Source organism: Pelobates fuscus, chromosome 1, assembly GCF_036172605.1.
Source record: "Pelobates fuscus isolate aPelFus1 chromosome 1, aPelFus1.pri, whole genome shotgun sequence".
Lineage (NCBI taxonomy): Eukaryota > Metazoa > Chordata > Amphibia > Anura > Pelobatidae > Pelobates > Pelobates fuscus.
Window position 1 is genome coordinate 455,887,740 of NC_086317.1, and position 24,255 is coordinate 455,911,994.

At 39.4% G+C, this 24,255-nt stretch overlaps 1 protein-coding gene across 1 annotated transcript in view; it reads right to left on the reverse strand.

The window, feature by feature from the left end:
• Positions 1-24,255, reverse strand: part of PIWIL4 (piwi like RNA-mediated gene silencing 4) — a 188,845-nt gene that overhangs the window by 20,688 nt on the left and 143,902 nt on the right. Inside the window, exons 11-14 of the mRNA XM_063430649.1 lie at positions 18,755-18,872; positions 16,907-17,018; positions 16,327-16,511; positions 12,781-12,853 (exon numbers count right to left, since the gene is read on the reverse strand). Coding sequence (XP_063286719.1) covers positions 12,781-12,853; positions 16,327-16,511; positions 16,907-17,018; positions 18,755-18,872 — 488 coding nt within the window. The remainder of the gene's footprint in view (positions 1-12,780; positions 12,854-16,326; positions 16,512-16,906; positions 17,019-18,754; positions 18,873-24,255) is intronic.

Here is a 24,255-nt window from a genome sequence, read left to right on the forward strand (position 1 = left end):
AGCACACAAGGCTCCCTTCAAGACTTGAAAGGCATGCTCCGCTTCCGGGGTCCACTTAACCATAATCGTGCCTTTTGCCTTAGTAAGTTCAGTCAATGGGTTGGCAATAGTAGCGTACCCAGGGATGAACCTGCGATAGTAGCCGGTTAAGCCTAAAAAAGCCCTGACTTGCTTTTTAGTTACAGGACGTGGGCAACTGGTGATGGCTGCTACTTTGCTCTCTTGTGGTTTAAGGAGCCCCCGCCCGATAGTGTACCCCAGATATTTTGCTTCTTCTAGCCCTAAAGAACACTTAGCAGGGTTAGCTGTCAAACCGGAAGCCCTTATACTATCCACAACTGCCTGAACCTTCATCAAGTAGGTTTCCCAGTCCGCACTGTGAATCACCACATCATCCAGGTAGGCGGCTGCATACTGTCTGTGGGGGTGAAGTATCTTATCCATCATACGCTGAAACGTGGCTGGGGCACCATGCAACCCAAATGGCAGTACTTTATATTGGAACAACCCATCAGGGGTAGAAAACGCGGTTTTCTCTTTTGCTTTTTCTGTCAGGGGTACCTGCCAGTATCCCTTGGTGAGGTCCAAGGTGCTCAGATATCTGGCCTTACCTAATCGCTCTATTAGCTCATCCACACGAGGCATCGGGTAGGCGTCAAACTTAGAGATATCATTTAGCTTACGGAAATCATTACAGAAACAGATTTCCCCATTTGGTTTGGGCACTAACACAATTGGGTTGTTCCACTCACTTTGTGATACTTCAATCACCCCCAACTCAAGCACCTTTTTGACCTCTGCACTAACCGCTTCACGTCTAGCCTCAGGTATCCTGTAGGGCTTCAGATTGATCTTCTTCCCAGATTCAGTTAGGATATCATGCTTGATTATATGTGTTTTTCCTGGTATTGGGGAAAACACATCCCTATTTTTAGACACAAACTCCCTGACTTCCTGTTTCTGATGGGGGGCAAGAGTATCAGCGACATGCACCTCCGGACCCTGCTCACGAGTGGCTTGAGTAGGTTTATCTCTGGTCATGATGAGAACCTCTCGTTCTACCCATGGCTTCAATAAATTTATATGATATGTCTGTTCTGGCTTCCGTCTGCCTGGCTGTCTTACTTTATAGTTAACGTCACTGATCCACTCAGTGATTTCATATGGCCCTTGCCAGCTGGCTAAGAATTTGCTTTCTACCGTGGGAACGAGAACTAGAACCCTGTCACCTGGTTTGAATACCCGTAGCCTTGCGTTCCGGTTATAGCTTGCTTGTTGGGCTCTCTGGGCCTTTTCCATGTTTTCCCTAACTATGGGAATTACTGCTTCGATTCGCTCTTGCATTTGCGCTACATGCTCTATAAGACTATGATGGGGGTATGCTCTTGTTCCCCTGGCAACATCCAGTATGCCTCTTGGATGCCTACCATACATTAACTCGAAAGGTGAAAACCCTGTGGAAGCTTGCGGGACTTCTCTAATAGAAAACATCAGGTAGGGTATGAGATAATCCCAGTTTTTTCCATCCTTGTCTATCACCTTCCGCAGCATAGCCTTTAGAGTTTTATTAAACCTCTCCACTAATCCAACAGTTTGCGGATGGTATACTGAGGTTTTCAGCTGCTTGATTCTGAGCAATTTGCACAAATCACGCATGATTTTTGACATAAAAGGGGTTCCCTGATCTGTGAGAATTTCCTTTGGTATACCGATCCTGCTAAACATCATCAGTAACTCCCTTGCAACATTTTTAGAGGTGGCATTCCGTAGAGGTACTGCCTCTGGATACTGTGTTGCATAATCAACAACAACTAAAATGTACTGATGTCCTCTAGCGGACCTAGGCAACGGCCCTATCAGGTCCATTGCTATTCTTTCTAATGGAACCTCTATGATTGGAAGGGGTACCAACGGACTACGAAAGCCCTTATGTGGAGCTTTCAGTTGGCATTCTGGGCAGGATTTACAAAACCTCTCTATTGCCGAAAATACCCCTGGCCAATAGAATCGGGTGAGAATTCGTTCCCTCGTTTTTTCAAAACCAAGGTGCCCACCTAACACGTGGCTATGGGCTAGCTTTAAAACAGTGTTTCGGTGAGATTGGGGAACAAACAACTGTTCTGCCTCCTCTTCCCCCTTCTTCTCTACTAGATACAGCAGATTATTTTTCACCATGAAATAAGGAAAGCTTAAGGGCTTGTCAGGGTCCACCCTTGTACCCTCCACTATTTGCACATGCTCTCTTGCAGCTGTCAAGGACATATCTTCCCATTGGGCTGCTCGGAAGTTACCAGGGGGGACTCTGAGATCCTGAAACTCCACTTCTTCTATAGGGTCTTCAGTATGGGGAGGTTCTACCTCATTACCCAGACACACCAAGGGTGTCTCTTGCTCGTTACCCAATTCACATTCTAAATCGGAGAAAGGAAAAATATTATCTATACAATCTACCCCGGGTAGCTCCTCAGAGCGCATTTTTGGATGAGCAGAGCACTTTTCCCATAGGTGGCAGAGATTGGGAAAGTTCCTCCCTAATACCACATCATACGGTAATAGGGGCACTACCCCTACAGAGCATTTAACCTGCCCTACCTTGGTGCCAAACTCAACCTCTGCCGTGGGGTATGTGTGGGTGTCACCATGTATACACACAATTTCAATCACTTGTCTGGTATCTAATTTCCCTGGCTGGAGCAGAACACTTTTTATCAAGGTAACCCCACTCCCTGAATCAATCAGAGCTTGTACATTCTTTCCTTCCACCCTCACCATTATTAAATACGTTGCATTAATAGCACTAGTCACCACACACATCTTTGAGCAAGTCAATACAGTCCTATGCAGAGCCCTTGTTCCTACATCACACTGATGGGCTCTTCATTCTCTGGACAGTTACGTGCAAAATGTCCAAGCTCATGGCATTTAAAGCACCGGAGTTGTCCCTCAGCTTGGTCTTGTAGCCGTAATGGAGCTAGTGGGGACCTTCTGCCACCCCGGTCATATGGTCCAAGGTTCGGTACAAAGTTTTGTCTTTGGTTTCCCGCTTATCCGGTTGTTAGCCGGTCGGGACTTCTGATGAGGATCAATACTGTATGGCTCCTTGGCAACCAAATACCTCTCAATCAGGCACATCATTGCTTCTGGATCCTGAGGGTCCCCTTGGCAGACCCATTGTCGCAGTCTTGTTGGCAGGTGTCTGAGAAAACGGTCCATCACAACCATTATCTTGGTAGCAGGGTTGCGCTCTGGCTCCAGCCACTTCAGAGCGAGCCTGAGCAATCCATACATCTGGGCTCTGGTAGGTTTACTCACATCGTATGCCCAATTATGAAACCTTTGGGCTCTAATGGCTGGTGTTACGCCAATGCGCTTTAGAATTTCAGCTTTAAGTTGCTTGTAATCCTGGGTCTGGTCAGAAGGTAGGTCCTAATAGGCTTTTTGGCACTCCCTACTCAGGCATGGAGCTAGAAGCCCCGCCCACTGGTCCTGGGCAGCAACCCTCTCGAAAGTGGTGAGATAAGCCTCCACATCATCTATCTCTTACATCTTATGCAGGAAGTCAGTGGCACGGATACGGGATCCCCTTCCCCCAGGGGGCTCCCTGCAGATGGCAATATCACTCTCTGCAACACCTCAGTAAGGGCAGCTCTATCCATCTGCTGGGCTTCCTTCAGGTTCTCAACCTGTGTAACCAGTAGACGATTAGTTTCCTGTTGTTCAGCGGTTGCCTGTACCAGAGCTTTCACCAGTTCCTCCATTATAGCACCAAGCAGGTAACAGTCTTAAAGGTACAGTGCCACTTAATTGTTTAACAAGTTTGCAAAAATAAAAGTCCTCAAGCAGACTACCGAATGACTGGCACACCCACAGACCCTCAATGTGCTACTGTACACATGTATTACGTTTGTAAGTGCAATATAAGTATAGTTATTGCACTAATTAATTAATTAATTAAAAACAGCCGTAAAAAAAACGGAAATGGTAAACAATGAACAGCTTACACAGTAAAAATGTGCATGGATGTGTATAATGTGACACCTATTTCACACTTGCTGAACTGTCCAGTGTTTTGTGATAGAGTATGCATAAGCATCACGGAATTCATAGTCCAACTCAAGTCAAGTTTTTGTGACAAAGATTAGTACTTATGATTAATCGTCAGCCATATAGCCAATAAACTAGTGGTAATAGTTGACTATAGTCATAAACAAACCTTCACACAATATAACACTAAATCCTTCCAGCAGGTCATTACCCCAAGCAGAAGGCATCACACCACCATCCAGTCATAGGGAAAGATAGGATTAACACACATAGTGCAGCAAGGATGTAAGGTAAGTAAATCTCACCTTTTAAAACTCAGCATGGGTTTTGGGGGTTGGACACCAATGTAGGTTCGGGAACTCTTTAGCGTTAGGAATAAATGTTTGTATTCTCAATGCTATAGTGTTCGTTTCACAAGGGAATCACTTAATCAGCTATGTTTTGTAAGCAGTGTTTAGATTACTGTTCTGTCTTCCTGGGATGTGCAGTGGAGAGTGATTGCATGTCTTGGGATATATATATATAAGAAGGGATACTTTGTGTGGACCTCAAAGGCCAAGTTATATGGTTCCACCAAGGTACTGCAGACAGATACAGGAGAGGGGGTTAAGCATGACAATGATATAACATAGAGAAAGTGGAGTAAATTAGAATTCCTCATGCCTTCTACTGGTCACCGGGGGGCAACTGGGGGAAAAGTCCAAAGGAGAAGAAAACAGGAAGAACTTAGACTAGAGGATATTGTGTGGTGGACACTGTGCTGTAAAATAAAAAAAACTCATAGTCCTCCAGCTCTCCCCAAGTGGTTGGGGGCCCATCCATGCTGCCCTGTAGACTTAAAACTGTCAGTGCAGCTCCACAGTCCACCGTCTGGGTTGTCACGTATCAGTGCGTGACCTTGCAGGAGAAGTAACCAATCACAAGAAAGATTGGTCAGGTAGACAGAGCTGCCATCTTTGTTGTGGGAAGATTCCAGACTTTAACTGACAATATTGCATATCTATTTTGATATGAAAGAAATAATGCTTACACCCTTATATTGGGAAGCTGCAGTTCTTCTACTTATCCATATAACTATCCATATTAAACATCTCAACAAACAACCCCTTAGAATATTATATGATTTAATTATCTAATTCCTGTGTGTTTCAATAGGCACGGTTATAGAAGGAGAAATATATTTGTTTCTATAACTAATATAATAATAATAATCAACTGCATTTATAGGAGAATCACTGATCAAACCACACCCGAGACACTAGTTTGACAAAATGAAAGAATTCTAAAAGGCATAATTAGAACAATGCTTCTCCAATAACCAGAATACCTTGCTCTATAAAATGTTATCTGTCTCGCTGACAATCATAAGAAAACCTGTCAAGAATCTTAATAAGGCATCTACGGCATCTTGCTCTATCCTTCTTGGGAAACAATGTAGAAATTAACACTTCGAGCCTCTTTAAACAGAAACGTGAAACAGTTTATATATATATATATATATATATATATATATATATATATATATATATATATATATATATATATATATAATATAAACATAGTTAAAGATTGTAATTATTCTGTACTACTCACTAGTGTTCTTAAAAGTTATTTGTGATATTCAACAAATTCATATTAGGGCTTCATCCTCAGTCCCCCCACCTCCCCCCAAATTTTTATGTTAAGATAGCCTGATAATAATTATCAAAATTTTTTTTAAAGGGGAAGTGTATAAAGTGGTTATTGTCCATCCTGGGTTGGATTAACTGACTGGGCTATGGGGAGAAAGGGCTTAGCTTTATCAGGGATTGGGGACTACCGCCTGGCCATAGTGATGTAGAGTACAGAGGACTTCCTTCATTACAATGCTTCTTAGTGCATGCGCTGGAAGGATTCTGTTACTCCCTTCAGACCTCTCATTCACAAATCCCTCCATGGAAACATGGTCTACTGGCATTAATACAAGAAGCCTGACTGAGAGCTCGATTCCAACCTTGTTGGTAAATAGCTGCCTTAAACTATCATTATTAAAGCAAGTCTACTGGTTAAAATTAAACTTTCCTTAAATAAGTTCCTTTTGCTTTACAATTGCAGAAAATTATATATTTTTACTTACCTTCTATGAAGCTTCACCGAGGTTTCGGGCATGCTCACCTCCTTTCCAATGGTTCCAGCGTGAAGCCTCTTCTTAGTTCGGCCTCTCATCCCACACTTGCCACAGCCCCGAAGACGCCTATGTGCGCCTTTTTTCAGGAAGAAGATAGGAAGGGGAGCACAATTTTAACATGATTTAAGTATTAACACTAACCCCTCAGATGTATGCTTCCCATATTTAGATCCCAACTTGGCATTATGAGCGTGCTGGTTTTGTTTATCTTTGTAATTATGATTATAGATGTGCCTTACACAATTTGTTATGTAAAATTAAATACTGTGGTAATACAGGCCATGTTAAATTCTCAGTGTAAAAATGCTCAATAAAAATTCAATAAAACATTAAAGGAACACTGTAGGGTCAGGAACGCAAACATGTATTCCTGACCCTATTGTGTTAAAACCACAAGTCGACCCCCTCCCCCCTCACAAATATAATAAAATTGTACCTATACTCCAGTCTGCTGCTGCTGGCTCTGCCCCTGATCTGCTTGATTTGCTGACATCATCAGAAGCGGTGTTCTGAGCCAATCACAATGCTTTGATATAGGAAAGCATTGGATTGGCTGAGGCTGAGACTGACAAGGAGGCAGATCAGGGGTAGAGCCAGCACAAGCCAAACACAACCCTGTTAAATCAGCATTATTTAAAGTATATCTATGAGGAAAGTACAGTGTCTCCATTCACTGCCACAGTAAGCACCTCTAGTAGCCTTATGATGAGTGGCCAGTCGAGGTATCCCTAAACTGTATTGTAAACAATGCCTTTTCTCTGAAAAGACAGTGTTTCCTGCAAAAAGCCTGATGGGAATGATTATACTCACTAGAACTAATACAATAAGCTGTAGTTGGTTACTATAGTGCCCCTTTAAATAAAAAAAAAGAACTAATCCTGACCCTGTTATTAGGCTAGGGGCTTGGGGACTGTAGGATTTAATTGCGTCATAAAGAATAATTGTATTAGTATTTCTACTTAAACATGTAGATTGGGAGCAGTCTTGAGGGAAGTCAAGGTTGTGGAAGGAGGCCCATTGTATTTGGCATTAAGTTGCATAGTTTTAGTGGACATGACATTCGTGGACTCTAGAAATGGGTGTCCATCTCCCTATCCTATAGGTTTTATAGGAATAAATGAGACAGCGTCTGAGAGGTTTTAACCCATATTAGAATGCTCCAGCAGTAACAAGTGAATAATGAGCAATCTTCTTTACAATGTCTGTGTTTTAACACCCAGGTCTGAATTTTATATAAGGATATATCTCATTAATCTGATATTAGTACATCTAACAACAGATGTGATGGTCTCATGTCCGTGTCAGACTCGTTTTCATCTATCTGTCACAAGTACAGAGCGTTACAGAGAAGTGCTGTGAGACTCTGCACAAAAATAGACACAGTACTTGATGAAAGATGACCATTAATGTGTCAGATCAGTAAAAATACATCTCACACATCCATCAGTGCCTGATTGCACAAAATGAACAAAAATAAAAGGATTAAAATTATAATCAGAACATTTGAAAAGTGCCATAAGCTTTTACACTGTTATCAGAGCACAGTAAGGCCGACAAGAAGTTTTGGAACTCAAATAAGACAGTGGGCATCCAGGTCAATAAATTGTTGAGTGCTTTGTCATCTTAACCTTCCTATCAACGGGAATGTTTTTGGGAAGCGTTTATTTTTTTAAAATAAATGTTTCCCTATGGAACTGGAAGTACTACAGCTCTCTTTGAGCAACACATAAATTAAGGAGAACAAATTCAACTGTAACATGGAGTTGGTTTTACGGCAAGAAGCTAGTGGGTCTTGCCAAATCAGTAATTTTCGCAGGGTGAGAGGAGGCCACTGGAGTAGTCACTAGTCCAGGTATTTACTGGCTATGAACCATAGCAAGGAGTAAATAATGAATCAGTGAAGAAAACAATAACCATGAATTATAAGCGTGTACGTGCCGAATCCATTAACCCCTTAAGGACCAAACTTCTGGAATAAAAGGGAATCATGACATGTCACGTGTCCTTAAGGGGTTAAAAAACAATAATCTCAGATTCCTGAACAGGTGGGAGATCGTTGGTGTGCGAAAACAGAGATGTGTTCAATTGTTTAAAAACAGCAATCACAGGTTAAAAGTCATTAATCGATCAATATTTCAAAAAAGACACCGTTAGACTAGAGTGGATACTGGGCCAGTTTTTGGATTTAAAGCGGCACTGTCATGCCGAACTTACCTTTCCCTAACCGCTTCCTCTTCTCTCCCTTTCTCAGGATCTGTTCTCCGTTATATCGCGAGTAGGGGCATGTCTACTAAACAGTAAGCAGCCAGCGGATGGGGGCCAAAGGTAACAAGGGGTGGATCTTTTTCTCCCTCCACCTATGAGCGGCGGTAGGGGGCCCTAAGTAACAAGGGGGGGGGGGCACCTATTGTCTCCCCCTGGCCACCACCCATGAGCAGCGGGTGGGGCCAAAAGTAATGGGTCCCCCCATTGTCTTTTGGGGCCCCACCTGCTGCGCATGGGTGGGGGCCCGGGGGAGTACAATAGATCCTGCCCCCCCCCATTGTCTTTTAGGGATCCCACCCGCCGCTCACGGGAGGGGGGAGCAATTGGTCCCTTCTCATTGTCTTTTAGGGCCCCCTCCCGCCACTCATGGGTGCTCACTGTTTAGTAGAAATGGCCCTACTCCCGGCATAGCGAGTAGGGGCATTCAGGAGATTTCAATCTCCTTTGTGTTAATATGGGAGTCATATTGATCCCCATAGAGTGAGGGAGGACATGGGGGGCTTAGGAAGTGACGAGGAACACTGCTCCCTGCTCCTTCTATTTTTATGTATTACAAGGAGGGAGCTGCGTACCGGTAGCTCCCTCCTTGTAATAAACTGAACGAACGAACAAACAAACATGTCGTTGTTTGTTTGTTCGTCTGAAATGTCTATTCATTCGTCTGACAAATGAATAGACAAAATTCCCGACCGAATTCCGGACAATAGCGAATGTCCCTGTGTTTAACTGGGCATGCGCGGGAATTTCATAGCGCTATCTAGTGTGGGCAGATGACGTATCCCACAGGGACTTCATCTGCCTACACAACGATGGCGGCACCCAGGACCTAGGTCCTGGCACCAAATAAAGTAATAAAAAAGGTAAAATGGGGGAACTAGGGGCATTTGGGGGTGACTAGGCAGGCGATTAAATGTAGTGGAGTCGGGAGGAGGGGTTTAGCAATGGCTTGCCCTCATACCTGGGTGGCTAATGATGCCCAACTGACATTCCTGGAGCTAAACCTAGGGCATCAAAAGGGTTAAAAGGACACTATAGTCACCAGGACAAATACATTGTATTTGTTCTGGTGAGCAGAATCATTTCCTACAGGCTTTTTGCTGTAAACACTGTCTTTTCAGAGAAAATGCAGTGTTTACATTACAGCCTAAGGTTACCTACACTGGTCACTCCTCAGATGGCTGCTGGAGGTGCCTCCTGGTGCAATGCTACACAGTGTGACTGACACTCAGTGTCTCCACCCTCTGCATGGAGACATTGAACTTTCCTCATAGAGATGCATTGATTCAATGTATCTCTATGAGGAGATACTGATTGGCCAGGGCTGTGTTTGGCTTGCGCTGGCTCTGCCCCGATCTGCCTCCTTGACCGTCTTAGCCAATTCAATGTGAAAGTACTGTGGTTGGCTCAAAGAATCACTTGTGATGATGTCAGCCAAGCAGGCAGATCAGGGGCAGAGCCAGCAGTAGCAGACTGGAATACAAGTAACATTTTACTATATTTAGGGGAGGAAGAGGGAGCCGGGGAGGGGCAGATTATGTTTTAACACTATAGGGTCAGGAATACATGTTTGTGTTCCTGATCCTATAGTGTTCCTCTAAACTCTGTGTGCAGTGTTTCACAGTAAAATTCTGTGCATACAGACTCCAGCCACCATGACCACTTAAAATCACTGCAGTGGCCATGGTGTTTGGAGTAAACTTTGAAATAGTGCCTTGAAACTTGCAAGAAACTAATTTGGACATAAAAATTATTAAGATTCTAAAATATTTAGATGAATGTTTGTAACACTGATTTCTATGAAAAGCAAAAAAAATAAAGCCCTGGAATTTTTTTTTTTTTAAACTAAGTAAGAGATATCTTGTGTCCAAATTAAAAAGCATCTTAAATTAACAAGAATTAGCATTTAAGTACCGGGGTTTATTTATTTATTTTTTATTCTCTATTTCCACCAGATACCAACGGAATAATCGTTCAATCAATCATTTCAGACAAAAACACATTATCTAAGCAAAGTAACCAATTATGTTGGAAAATTGCTTAACATAATTATTGGCTTTGCACAAAGTAAGACATACCCTTTTAAAGTTGTTGAAGGAACAGGTTGTTCGCAGTTCTAGTTATGACTCTTATTAACTTACTGATGACAGTACAAGTCTATAAATAGACCACTTTTATTTCAAAGGTATAAATGCTAAAACATAATGATTTAAATTCTGGCTGTATTCTGATTGGATGAAAGCATCAAGAATTCAACCAGAATACCATCTTGAATGTATTCCATCAATCTCGTCCTAAGGCTTTAAAGGGGCAGTGTCACCCCCACTCCAAGATGAGTACTTCAATAAGATGGAATCCTTATGGAATCCTGCATTATCTGTACTGAAATGTCACTGAAATTTCAACCCAATCAAAAGATATAATAAGACAAAGTTGGGACTATATTGTCTTAGTCCTTTTCCTACGCTTGACATGCTTGAAAAAAAAAAGGAAAAAAAAAGCAGAGCTACCTTTAGTCAAACCATGTATACCTTTTGTAAAGTCTTGCCAAGAGCCTGCAGTTTTGGTGGATGCTCCATAGATCACAGTGTACAACATTGACATGGGCTTCTGGCAGCTTAAGGACCAGGAGTTGAAGAGGACTGTCAGGAAGAGCATGGCCGTGATCGTGAGGGACAAGTTTAGGCTTCCCCTGCACCCCTCAGCCACAGCGCTGGCGACGGAGAAGTCACCATTGGTAGTCATTGCAAATAATGCAAGGACCTCAGACAGTGACAGAGCCATTTTAATGTTCCTTCTATGAAACGTAGCATGGAGAAGCCTCATGACTGTTATGTGTGTCTGTGAATTCCCATACACAAGTTGTTTATATTAAACAAAGAGTTGTCAAACTGCAGTCAGTGTGCACCAAGTGGTGTAAATCGTCGCTAGATTCAGGGCTCACATAGTTACATAGCTGAAAAGAGACTTGCGTCCATCAAGTTCAGCCTTCCTCACATTTGTTTTTTGCTGTTGACCCAAAAGAAGGCAAAAAACCCAGTTTGAAGCACAATTTTGCAACAAGCTAGGAAAAAAAATCCTTCTTGACCCCAGAATGGCAGTCAGATTTATCCTTGGGTCAAGCAGTTTTTACCCTACATTGAAAGATTATATCCTTGAATATTCTGTTTTTGCAAGTATGCATCTATTAGCTGTTTGAACAACTGTATGGACTCTGATAAAAAACACTTCTTCAGGAAGAGATTCCACATCCTTATTGTTCTTACAGTAAAAAAAAAAACTTTCCTTTGCCTTAGATGAAATCTTCTTTCTTCCAGTCTAAACGCATGACCTCGTGTCCTATGTAAAGTGAATAGATTTCCACACAATGGTTTGTATTGGCCCCGAATATATTTGTATAATGTTATCATATCCCCTCTCAGGCGACGTTTTTCAAAACTAAATAGGTTTAAATTTGTTAACCTTTCTTCATAGCTGATATGTTCCATTCCTTTTATTAATTTTGTAGCCCGCCTCTGCACTTTTTCTAGTGCCATAATATCCTTCTTTAGAACAGGTGGCAAAAATTGCACAGTTACCAGTGATTTATAAAGAGGCAAAATTATATTCTCGTCCCGAGAATGAATGCCCTTTTTCATGCATGACAATACCATACTGGCCTTGGCCACTGCTGATTGACATTGCATATCTTATGCGCCTGGAGCTATAAATGTGATGGACTTAAAAAAGAAGCGTTTATTTTGCCTTTAATTTGTCACAGATGAGATCACAAAGACTCAGAATTCTATTATCTCCGTGATTGCAGTGTTAAATATTTGGCTATAAGAATGTGCACACAACAGAAAACACAGTCACCAAGCACAGTACAGGCTGAATACTATGCAGTGACTGAGAAGAAATCAATAAATATAAAAAGATATTTACAATACATTGCGAGCGGAGAACGGTATAAGCATAAAAAAAATAAGAATTGAACGTTTACACTGTAGGCTTATTTCAATGCTTGGGCATAAAGCTGACGCTCCAACAGATCCTATGTTATTTTGTCCCTGGTATAAGTAGCACTGCAGTGCAACCGGAAATTATGATGAAATGTCAGTTCTTTATTTAAGACATGTTGAAACAGTTCATCCCGCACAGAGAGTGAATCTCAATCCTTGCTGTTTATCCAAGGACAATGGCAATAAGTCTCTGTGTTAACGTACTGTGCACTTGATGGCCCGCTGATGCACTGCCATACATATATACAACTGTTAGGTAAGGTTGCATTAAACTGTATCACAAGTAATGTAATAGTTAGTACAAACCAGCTGAAGCTGTGGAGATGTGTTCTGCTGCAGGGCCCGCAGAAAATAAGCTGGGTTATCTTCCACTTGAACGCTACAATAAAAAACAAACGGCTAGTCATTCTGTTTATCAATTTGTACATCTATTTATCCTTCTCGCTATCTCTATTTCTCTCCCCTTCTTCATTTATTCATCCATCCCTATATCAATCCATCCATTTCATTCCCATCTTTTCCTGCAACACAGTGCAGGAGTTAACAGGATATGCTCATCTCTACCACTACATTTTAAATGGACACTCCAGACCCCGAGTGTGCTTCAGCTTGCTGAAGTGCTTTATGCGTGAAGAGCATGCCCTCTTTTTTCATTTTACAAAAAAGTGTGGATTTTAATAGAAAATAGCACTTTCATAAATTAACTTGGCTACACTCTACGGCTGTCAATCAGACAACCGGTCCTGTTTGTTTAGCTCAATGGAGCTAAACTCAAGAGGCAGCCATTGCTCAGACCATCTGCTTTGCAAATACTTTTCATTGAGCAGCATTGGGAAGTCTGTGATTGGACAGCCACTGAAATTCGGGGAGCAGGTAGAATGTCAGGGCTTGCAAAGAATGCAGACAAGAAATCTGCAGCTGTTGCAAGCTGTTTTTAGTTATACCCCCTATGACAAAAATGCATACTTATATACATGCATGTTTTCCCTTATGAATATAGCTACTAAACAATGATTGTTAGTTTTAAAAAAAAAAACAAATTTGTGTGTGCAGCAGTCTGTCACTAAAGCTGTGTAGTTGCTAAAACTGTGTTTGATAAATATGTAATGCTAAAACTTGAAATGATGTGTATTAGACACTGCTCTCTAACAAACTTATTTGTTCAGTACCTTAGAAACAAGTTGCTTAAGTAGCAGCAGTCTTTTCCGCAACCCTCCTTTTTTAAGAGGGTTATTCAATAATGTGAGAATTCAAAATGAATTTCCATTTTAAGGTCAAAATAGCCAAATCGGAAACATTCTCTAATTCAGCTATGCTTTCAGTTCAGCTATTTTGAGATTCACTTTGAATTATCACTTTAGTGATTAACCCTGTAAGACTTCACATGGGAAGTAAACCTTCTCTGACCCACATAAGATGTGGTGAGGCATATACTCAGAATGTTTCCAATGGTACAACAATATGACGATCTAGGACTGGCAGAAGGGTCTCATTAGAAGTATGCTCAATCTGTAGATTGTGTGGATTTGCAGTAATATTGCAAATATATGTTATTATGTCCATAATGACATTTAAAATGATGTCAGCTCCAGCCAGTCGTATCAAATCATACTACTAAACTAAAAAACAAGTTATTTTAACCTGAGGATAAGGAGTGTATGTGGACCAGAGTGAGAGTTTCATTGATCAGATTTCTTATTTTTTTTTTATCTATTTTAGTCTTTTTAGGTCAGACATTCATGCATTGTTAGAAATATAGATACCAAGATGGAATATTAAAAGTGAGTATTTTCCATATTTTATTATTTTGTGTACTATTTAGCTACGCGTTCGAACCTTGCTCAAACAAACGCAGAAATCATGTGTCCTTAAAACAAGGAACAAGTGTCCCCAAAAAACAAGTGACCTTGTTTGTAAAATATCCCTGTGCATATGAAGATAAAAAAAAATTCAGACCCAAAACTAATGTTTTTTCCTTTGTGAAAAAATGAGAAATATTTATTTGAGCAACTGTTGAAAACTGATTGATGTACTGTCTTGTGTATTAAGAATTATCACGCAAACATTTGGAAATGTTGATATGTGATAGCAGGCTGCTGAAATGATCTGAATTTGTTTATGCAACGGCATCAAATCTGACATTGCTTGACATTTAGAAGATAAATGTTTCCATTAAATTTTGTATTAACACGCTTCAATTTTACACTTTCCACTGGTGGTTGGATAAACCACCTTTGCACATTTATTTATACGATAAATCATTTTTTAGTCACTATACAGGACAAAGCAGTAATCCTGCGTATAGATTGATGTTCAGGGATAAGTCATTTATTTTTACAATGTATGAATTTAATTACGTGTTCATTCGTTGGTGGAACATGAACTGGCATAAACTATACGAAATTATATGGCATCATTTGTCTTGCAATTCTTCTAATAGCTTCAGAATGATTGCATACAAACACAAATATTAATCTTGTGCACCACTAAAAAAAAAAAATAAAAAAAAAAATGGTTACATAGATGCTAACGGGCATATGTATGGAATCTGCAGGTATTTAACGGAATATGGATTCCAATAATGCCTGCAGAATGTATAGAGTAGGGTTCTATGCCTGCAAATGTGTAATCATGTATGTTGTCATCAGCCCTTCCTTCCTACTCTATTTCCAAGCTTCTTTTTTTACTTATGCACAGTATAGGAGTATAGAAATCTCTGTGTATGGGGATTTCTATATTTGTGTACATTAGATAAGAAACTGAATAGAGCACCAGTAAAGTTGTGAAAATCAATAAAGGAAGAATATTCAAAGATAGTGTTGGTTTCTCTCTCTTTTTTTTATTTTTTAAGAAACTCCATGCATGATGGTGCTAGAAAAGAAGTTAAACGTTGATTTTTTTTTTGTGTATAAAGGCATTAAAAGCAAATTTGCAATTTACTCTCAAATGAACACGACTAGCTACCTCTTCATGTTATGAGGTTAATGTTGACGTAGCCTTGTCTATGACTGACAGACATTGCCATGTTTTTTTGGGATACTTACGATTTCTGCGTTTGTTTTAGCAAGGTTTGAATGCGGAGCCATATCGTACACAAAATAAAAAAAAAAAAAAAATTGAAGATTTTTATTATTCCCTACACATAAGTTGTGAGATTTATCAACAATAAAAATTAGCCTGACCTAACAGGAGCATCTTATTCTGGTCTATGGAGTAAAAAGTGTTAAATGTGTTACCCTTCACTGCAAGGGTTAATATGCAAACAGGGCACAAGCTGTTTAACTCTTTGAAGAGATTAGAAATCTGACAGTGACACATTTTCAAATTTGTCTGACTTTCACACATACATATCTTTCAATTCTCAAGCTGTCTGTTTGTTTTAACACAGTGTTTGTTGGAAGGGGCTATTTTCAAAGCTCTTTTTTAACAGATGTCAAAACTCGCTGCAAAGCCTTCTGGAATTTGTAGCTCAGTTATAATTATCTTATACCATGGAAACATATTCTGCAACACTTTACAATATTAAATCTTTTGAGATGTGTAGAATGGGCTACAAGTAATAGAACTCATTGAGAAGTCTGTGATTGGACAGCCACAGAGAGTCTGGGCGGGGTTAGAAGGGGAGGGCTTGCAGAGGCTGCAGACAAGAAAACTGCAGCTACTGCAATCAAATATTTCATGTACTCTCAAATAAAACAAGTTACAGGCATATTTTCTTTGGGTTATACCCACTGAATTGCTATTGGAGTGTTCCTTTAAAAATAAACAACAGCGAAGCAATACAACCAAGAAACACTTAACACACTTGCAGGAATGGAACAAACATAGAGCAAAAATATAATTTGTTCTCACACTTTGGGGTATTCTACTTTTAGCCCCATTCCCGAGCCCACTTTCTTGAGATTAAAAAGTAGATTCTGAGCCAAATCCTCATTACGGCGACTGCAAAGCATGAGCCAGTTTTCCAATGCTTGGGCGCTAATGATCCTTGAATCGCGAGTGTCCCTGGACCAATCAGCAGGGGACGCAGGTTGGTACTGGAAAAAGAAAATCATTTATGTTATGTTGCATCATAATTGAACTCAGATGATGGGAAGTGTAGTCCAGCAAGAACTAGTGACCAAACGCACTGTGATGACAAAGGATGACATTACGTATTTCCTCATGTTTCAAATAGCATGTTTTGAAGAAATTGTGGGATTTCTAAAAGCAAAAACCTCAAACAGTACAGTGGCAAATTAAAGGAACACTCTGGGTACTATAACAACTTAATCAAAAAGGTATGTACCTATTGATTGACTTTAGAGCATCAGCTGACCACTCCAGCTAACCAGCAGCAGTCTGCACTTCCTAAACATCAATTTCAGAAGCCAGATGCCGCTGGGGGAACTGGAGATCTGGTACTCAAGCAATGGCTGGAGAAAATACTTACTATATTGTCCCTCATCATGATTTTCTCTGGTGGGATTATACGGCCAGTGAGAGAGACCTGCTTATCCAGATGCATGCCCCATTTCTCTAACTCGGAGTAGGCCGCTTGGGTTCTGTGAAAAATAACAATTTTAATCAATATTCCGATCTGACAACTTATCTACCTAGCTCATCTATAGGATTTTAACAACTCACTAGATTTTTTAAATTTTTTTATTAAACTGTATTTACTGTTGGCATTGTACAATTGTATCCTGCTTTTATTCATCTTCTGTGGAACTCCCTTCCCTTCTCTGTAAGAATTTCACCCAGTCTCCACTCATTCAAAAAAATCATTGAAAACTCTTCAAGAAAGCATATCAATTAAACTGTTAGCAGGTTTTCATCACCCACCCTCCATGACTCATCTCCTGCAACTGTCAAAAATTACCTACTAAGTCCTCAATTAATACTTTTCTAACAACCTACTTCGTACCCCTACTTTTACCCTTCGTGTCACTATACCCAACTCCCTCTAGAATGTAAGCTCATGGAGCAGGGCCCTCCACCCCTCTGTTCCTGTACGTCGAGTTGTCTGGTTACAATTACATGTCTTTTAGTCCACCCATTGTACAGCGCTATGGAGTCTGATGGCGCTATATAAATAATAAAATAATAATAATAATAATAATAGAAGAGAACATTAAATGTCAATCTCATAATGGCACAGCTCACATTTTGTAACTACTTATAACATCAAGATGTTGTTTTCTAAGAACATTTAAGAAACAAAAATGTTCTTCACATGTTCAACAATAAATTTTGTTACATTTACAGTGCTTTTTAGTACGTTTAATCGTCCCTGCTCCTGCACCAAGGTGTGAATAAATAAAAATGCCTAGTTCCCATGTGTACCCTAATCCTTCTCGTCAACCAGGGAGAGGAATTGGCTCATAACCAGCAGTTTTTCACTTGAATTTATGTTTTTTCTTTTTTTATCGGCTGTTGTTGCGCGGAAACAGTGTGAGTAGTAAGTATTCAGTACAAACTCTCTGATCAGTGTTTACTTCCACTTCTCTCATGCCCCTGCATCAAAAAAGTCTTAATCTGATAGTTGTGTTTGGCCAAATTCTCAAGCTCAACCAATCGCAAAGAAAGTGATGCCAAATAGAATTACAACACTGAGCTATTGTGCAGTATATTATATTTTCTTTTAAGGATGTTTCTTATATTGGTAACTTCCATTCCCCAAACCAGTAGACTGGGCAATGGGATGGCTGCACGAAAATGGATCTGTCTATGGAGGAATCCTTGGTCGCACGTGATCCTACATAGACCTCAACGCTGTACTCTCGTGCATGCGTGCACAATGACATCAGCTCCTGGCACTTAAAAGGAGCAGAGAGGGGAAGAGGACGGTACTCGCGAGGGACAGGTTTAGGTAAGTAAATCTCACCTTTAATTGCTTCCCCCCCACCCAGCAGCGATGTCACGGTTGACAGTGCCCCTTTAATCAGCGTACGCATCAAGAAAATTGCAGTTCTTCAACAGGTGGTAGCCCCGTTTTGGCCACTTCTGCTTTAAAGAAAATAAATTCAGCTGTCTCTACCAGGCAAAATTTATTATTGTTCACAGCACAGACAGACGATCTTATTTTCTAAATATGTGAATGCAAAATGATATAAAACATCTTCTAGTTACAAACCCATAGCAATCCAGTTGGCATTTCAATAAATTCTTCCTGTTATATTGGAGGACTTGGCCTGAAAGTAAGAGCTATAGATCTGGCTTTCAGCAGTTTATCTAAAGGGTGACTTGCTGGATGATTTTTGTAATGGCTTAGAACCCTGCAGCATGTTAAATGAATTACCTCTCAATGTTCTTTGTCAGCTTCAGCAACCTCTCCTGTCTACGCTGCGGATCTAATTGAGTTTCCAAAGACAGGTCCTTCATCAAGCGGAAATCTGAAAGTGCGCGACTTGTCAGCCCTGGTAGTAAGTCAGAAAAGTAATGCAATTAGTAAAAACACATCCCTGCTGCCACTGGGAGGATTATTTATCTCTTCTTACTGAAGAACAACAAGTGTCAGCATCTTAATTATATTAAAGTAACGTGGAATAAGCATTTCACAACAAACAAGACAGAGCGTACAAACTCTGGCATATTCATGATACCAATAAATGAGAGATATGTGCACAGGGAGGCCAGCTGTACGAAGTGGCAATTTGATGCAATTCGGAACTTTACGATTTAAAGTCTGCAAGAATCAAACACCCTCTAAGCAACTTATTTTTCTTGCTTCTCTTTTGATTGCAACTCCCAACATCCTCAGCCAGACTAAATTGCAATGAAAAATTGTGCGGATATCAGGTAGAAAAAATTAAGCTTGCTCTTAACAAGTGAGATTTTTATTTAGTTTTCAAAGACTTATTCCCCCTCTTCCGACTGGGTTTAACCAATACGCAGCTCTCCATTTATTGAAGTATTACAGTAACTATTCAAGGATATAATCTTTCAATGTAGGGTAATAACTGTTTGATCCAAGGATAAATCTGACTGCCATTCTGGTCTCAAGAAGGAAATTTTTTGCCTTCTTTTGGATCAACAGCAAAAAAACATATGCGAGGAAGGCTGAACTTGATGGATGCAAGTCTCTATTCAGCTATGTAACTATGTAACTATCACTCAGGTTGGCAGAGAGTGATGAGAATTCTTGTCCAATAGTGAAAGTCAGACAGTAAAACTTGACCTAGAGTATAATGGCATATAATGTCCTTTATAAGCATAATCTGAGGATAACTACTTTCACAGTCGCTGACTTTTACAGCCTGGGTTTACTTATTTATGGTCCAGTCATGTTTCAGTCCAAACTTCTGCCATTTATCTGTCTCTTCCCAGAGAGATACACGGCTGCAGTTAAACATCTGAAGACCTGTCAGTAGATTTACTGCAATAAATAAACTATTCCTTGTCAATAAACAATAAGATGACGGCTACAGCTGCTGCGGCACACATAATAAGAGACTAAGGATACTGTGTAAACAAAGCTTCCTTTATTTCATCACGGTAAAATCATTTAATATCTCAGTAACACACCAAGTTTTCAAGGTGAGTTTAACCCTTTTATCAAATTATATTATAATGATATAGAGCAATATTTAATTAAAACATATTACAACACTCTCAAAGCATCATAACCATTACAGCAGGGCTAGATAAATTTGCATGCAATCTAGCAGCCAGCTGAAAAAAGTTTTTAACTAACAAAGCTTAATATTAAGCGACAAAAATACAATTCTTAAATGGACACTATAGTCTTCAGAGCCACTACAGCTTATGTAGTGGTTCTGGCGTTGATAGCCTGTCATTTCAGGCTTTTCAATGTAATCACTGCCTTTTTCAGTGAAAAGACAGATTATATTGCTGCCTGGTAACACATCTAGTAGCCATCACTAAGACATCCACTAGAGGTGCTTCCTAGTCCAGTGCTGCACAGTGTGCAGTATCTACGTTCAGAATCTCCATGCTCTGCATTGAGGCGTTGAATGTTTCCCATAGAGATCCATTGATTCAATATATCTCTATGAGGAGATGCTGATTAGTACATGCTTAATAGCCTCCAAACGCTTTCCTATGGGAAATTAGTGGCTAGGCTGAGATCATCAAGATTGATTATGTCACCCATGGACTCATGGCTGATATAATCAGCATATGAGTCCACCATATGAGCGGAATGATCTTGCAGCATATGCCGTGAAATCTGCTTTACGCGTTTCGTGACTCCAGTGTCACTTCACCAGAGACTGATAGCTGGATAAATCTACCCAGCATACATATATAGCACCTGAACCAGCTGTATAAGGGCAGCAGCTGACTCATTAAAAATAAGACCCCAAAATATATAAATAGCTGGTGCTAAGCCAGCAATATATAGTACATCTATGACATATCATCTTAGAGCAAAATAAATACATAACTTGAAAAATAAAAGTGAACAGATGATTATCAGTATAATACATAAAATTCAGATGAGTACATAACATGACCACAAGGAAAATGAACATGATATAGTGTATATAAAAATATATATAAAACAATCATGGAATAACATTATATTCTTAAATAGAGAAAAATGATACTAGTAAACTTAAAGAATCACTATAGGGTCAGAAACACAAACTTGTATTCCTGACCCCTTGTGTTAAAACCACCATCTAGCCCCCCTGGGCCCCTCATGCCTCTATAAATATAGTAAAAAATCTTACTGTATTCAAGCCTGAAGCTGTAACTCTGCATGCTGTTTGACTCAGAAAAACAAGCAGTCTGCTGCTATCATCAGAAATGGTGGCCTGAACCAATCACAGTGCTTCTCCATAGTATTGGCTGATCAGGGGCAGAGCCAGCACAATTCAAACACTGCCCTGCATCTCCTCATAGAGATGAATTGAATCAATGAATCTCTATGAGGAAAGTTTGGTGTCTGCATGCAGAGGGAGGAGACACTGAATGTTTGGATGCATTTTAGGCAGCCATGACCCAGGAAGGATCTCTAACAGCCATCTGAGGAGTGGCCAGTGAAGTTATCACTAGGCTGTGATGTAAACACTGCATTTTCTCTGAAAAGACAGTGTTTACAGCAAAAAGCCTGACGGTAATGATTCTACTCACCAGAACAAATTCAATAAGCTGTAGTTGTTCTGGGGACTATAGGGTCCCTTCAATTACAGCCAGTCACAACAGCAATTCTCTCAGATATAATTTGAGATAGTTACCCCAATTAGAGACACCATAAATATGGGGAGCAGTGTATATATGAAATCGATATTATGTTGGAAAACGCTATAGCCATACAATAAATACAGTATGGAGAGACCTAAATTATTATTATTACAGGCTATAGGCACCTGGGTGCTAATTCTCTTGCTGGTATTCCCTCAAATACCAATATAAATAGTGACCAAAAAGAGAGAGAATGCACACCAGAAATCACAATGAATAATCAACCAGGTTTAATAAAACAAATATCAGGTTGAAATACAATGCAAAAAAAAAAATTAAACAATAATATATAAAGTGATACAAAAATAGGCATAAGCAATAAAGCAATAAACATAAGCACATAAGCAAGAAACAATAATAATATACCAAAATTCTCACGAGCCTAACTGGGCAGAAACAGGAATCAAATATAACCCCCCAACGTTTCAGCACTTCCTGGTTGCCTTTATTAAGATAAAGGCAACCAGGAGGTGCCGAAACGTTAGGGGGTTATTTTTGATTCCTGTTTCTGCTCAGTTAGGCTCGTGAGAATTTTGGTATATTATTATTGTTTATTGCTTATGTTTTATGTCTATTTTTGTATCACTTTATATATTATTGTTTAATTGTATTTTTTGCATTGTATTTCAACCTGATATTGGTTTTATTAAACCTGGTTGATTATTCATTGTGATTTCTGGTGTGTATTCTCTCTCTCTTTTTGGTAATCGCTATAGCCACATAAAGATACATAGCTTATGTCTGAAATGGATATAACCAAAATTAAGGAGGCAGATTATGATGGCTAAATAAACTTTACAAAAGCAGATAGCTGATGTTACAAATAAGGATACAGATAAATGGTGGTATATTTGTTAATATATATGTAACCATAGGTAGTGAAATTAAGCAGACACCATCATATATCACCCAAAAAATGTGTAAATAGTATATGGGTGTAAATCTAAAAAATATTAATAGTTAGCAATAAACAGATATTGGTACAAATGAATCTATACTGACTGCATGAAGTAAATAAACAAATTATAAATAAGTACAGATGTATGAGTAAACATTACAAAGTAGAAAGTGAGATACCACGAACATAAGATGATATACGGTAATTAATCCAGACTAATTAGAAGGATAGATTTCATAGGAGAGAATAGGTCCTCTAACAAGTAATCTAACATGTATCTATGGTTAATGTGGGAATGCACTGAAAAATTCCAAATTGACCCACAAATTCTCTGCAAGTTATCTCCTGGTACGTTTAGGATTTTCATATTTATTTTACTCATATTTTTTAGCTAGTATGGGAGCTTATTTATACTAGTTGAGATTTTTTGTAGATTTGCAATACTATTTCACATATTTTTATTCTATTGTACTGTATAGGTAGATTCCTATTTATTCAGTCCCTGCATATACCATTTTTTCCACTCTTTTCCTGTCCATCTTTAAGTGTATCCTAATATAACCCATATCTAGAGTGTTGACATTATGGCTTTAAATAGAGATATGGTAACTATTAGCCAGGATGAAGCTGTTACAATCTATCTCCTTATCCTGCAACTCTCTATCTCTGCATATATGCCTGTCCTTTTTGGATTTGTAGCACAGTGAAGAATCAAGACACTTTAGATCTCACTGTGTTCTAAAAGTGATTATACACCACCTCCTACTGCATTTTTATTGCGCCTATCGATACCTTTATATCAGATCACTTGATATACATCTTACACTCTGTACTTCAGAGTATACTACACCAGCTTTGGATAATTTGCAACTTATATTACTTCATAACATAGCTGCCTATCCAGATAGCTGAAACACTGTTGCATAGAGATATCTTCAATACTGTTTTCACAATTGTGACTTTATATGGATTCCAGCTTCATGATATCTCTATTTTGAACTCCAATGCTTTGAGCAATGTCTAGATGTGAAATTTCAGTAGCTGTTCATCCTAATTTCCAATTTTTGCTGCTTTATTTGTTCTTATTTTCCTTTTTTGTACTTTCCACCATTTAGTTGATGTTCCCCAATTCTCAGTAGGGGCAGCACTTTTCCTGGACATCTCTCATTAAGTGTTTGATACCTTATTTTTTAAATCCGTGTTTTATATGGTGTTCTATTAATGCACTTTCTCTGGCTGCCACACTTAAATCATCTATAACCTATTTTAGAACCAGCAATTATATATTCATATGCATTCTCTGCAAGTTATCTCCTGGTACGATTAGAATTTTCATATCTTATTTTACTCATAAATGGACCTGTCTAAGACAGCAATTAGATTATACAGTCCTTAAAAATAGTTTTACACAAATATAAAGAAGGTTCTGGCTTTTAAGGAGCTTCTTACAAAGGATATCACCCCTGTATGTGTCCATATTGGAAGCATATTGAAGGGACACTACAGTCACCAAAACAACTTTAGCTTAATGAAGCAGTTTTGGTGTATAGATCATGCCCCTGCAGTCTCACTGCTCAATTCTATGCCATTCAGGAGTTTAATCACTTTTGTTTCTGTTTATGCAGTCCTAGCCACACCTCAAAATGGTTTCATTTTCGATTAGATGTTACTTACTTTAAATGTTATCTCCTGCT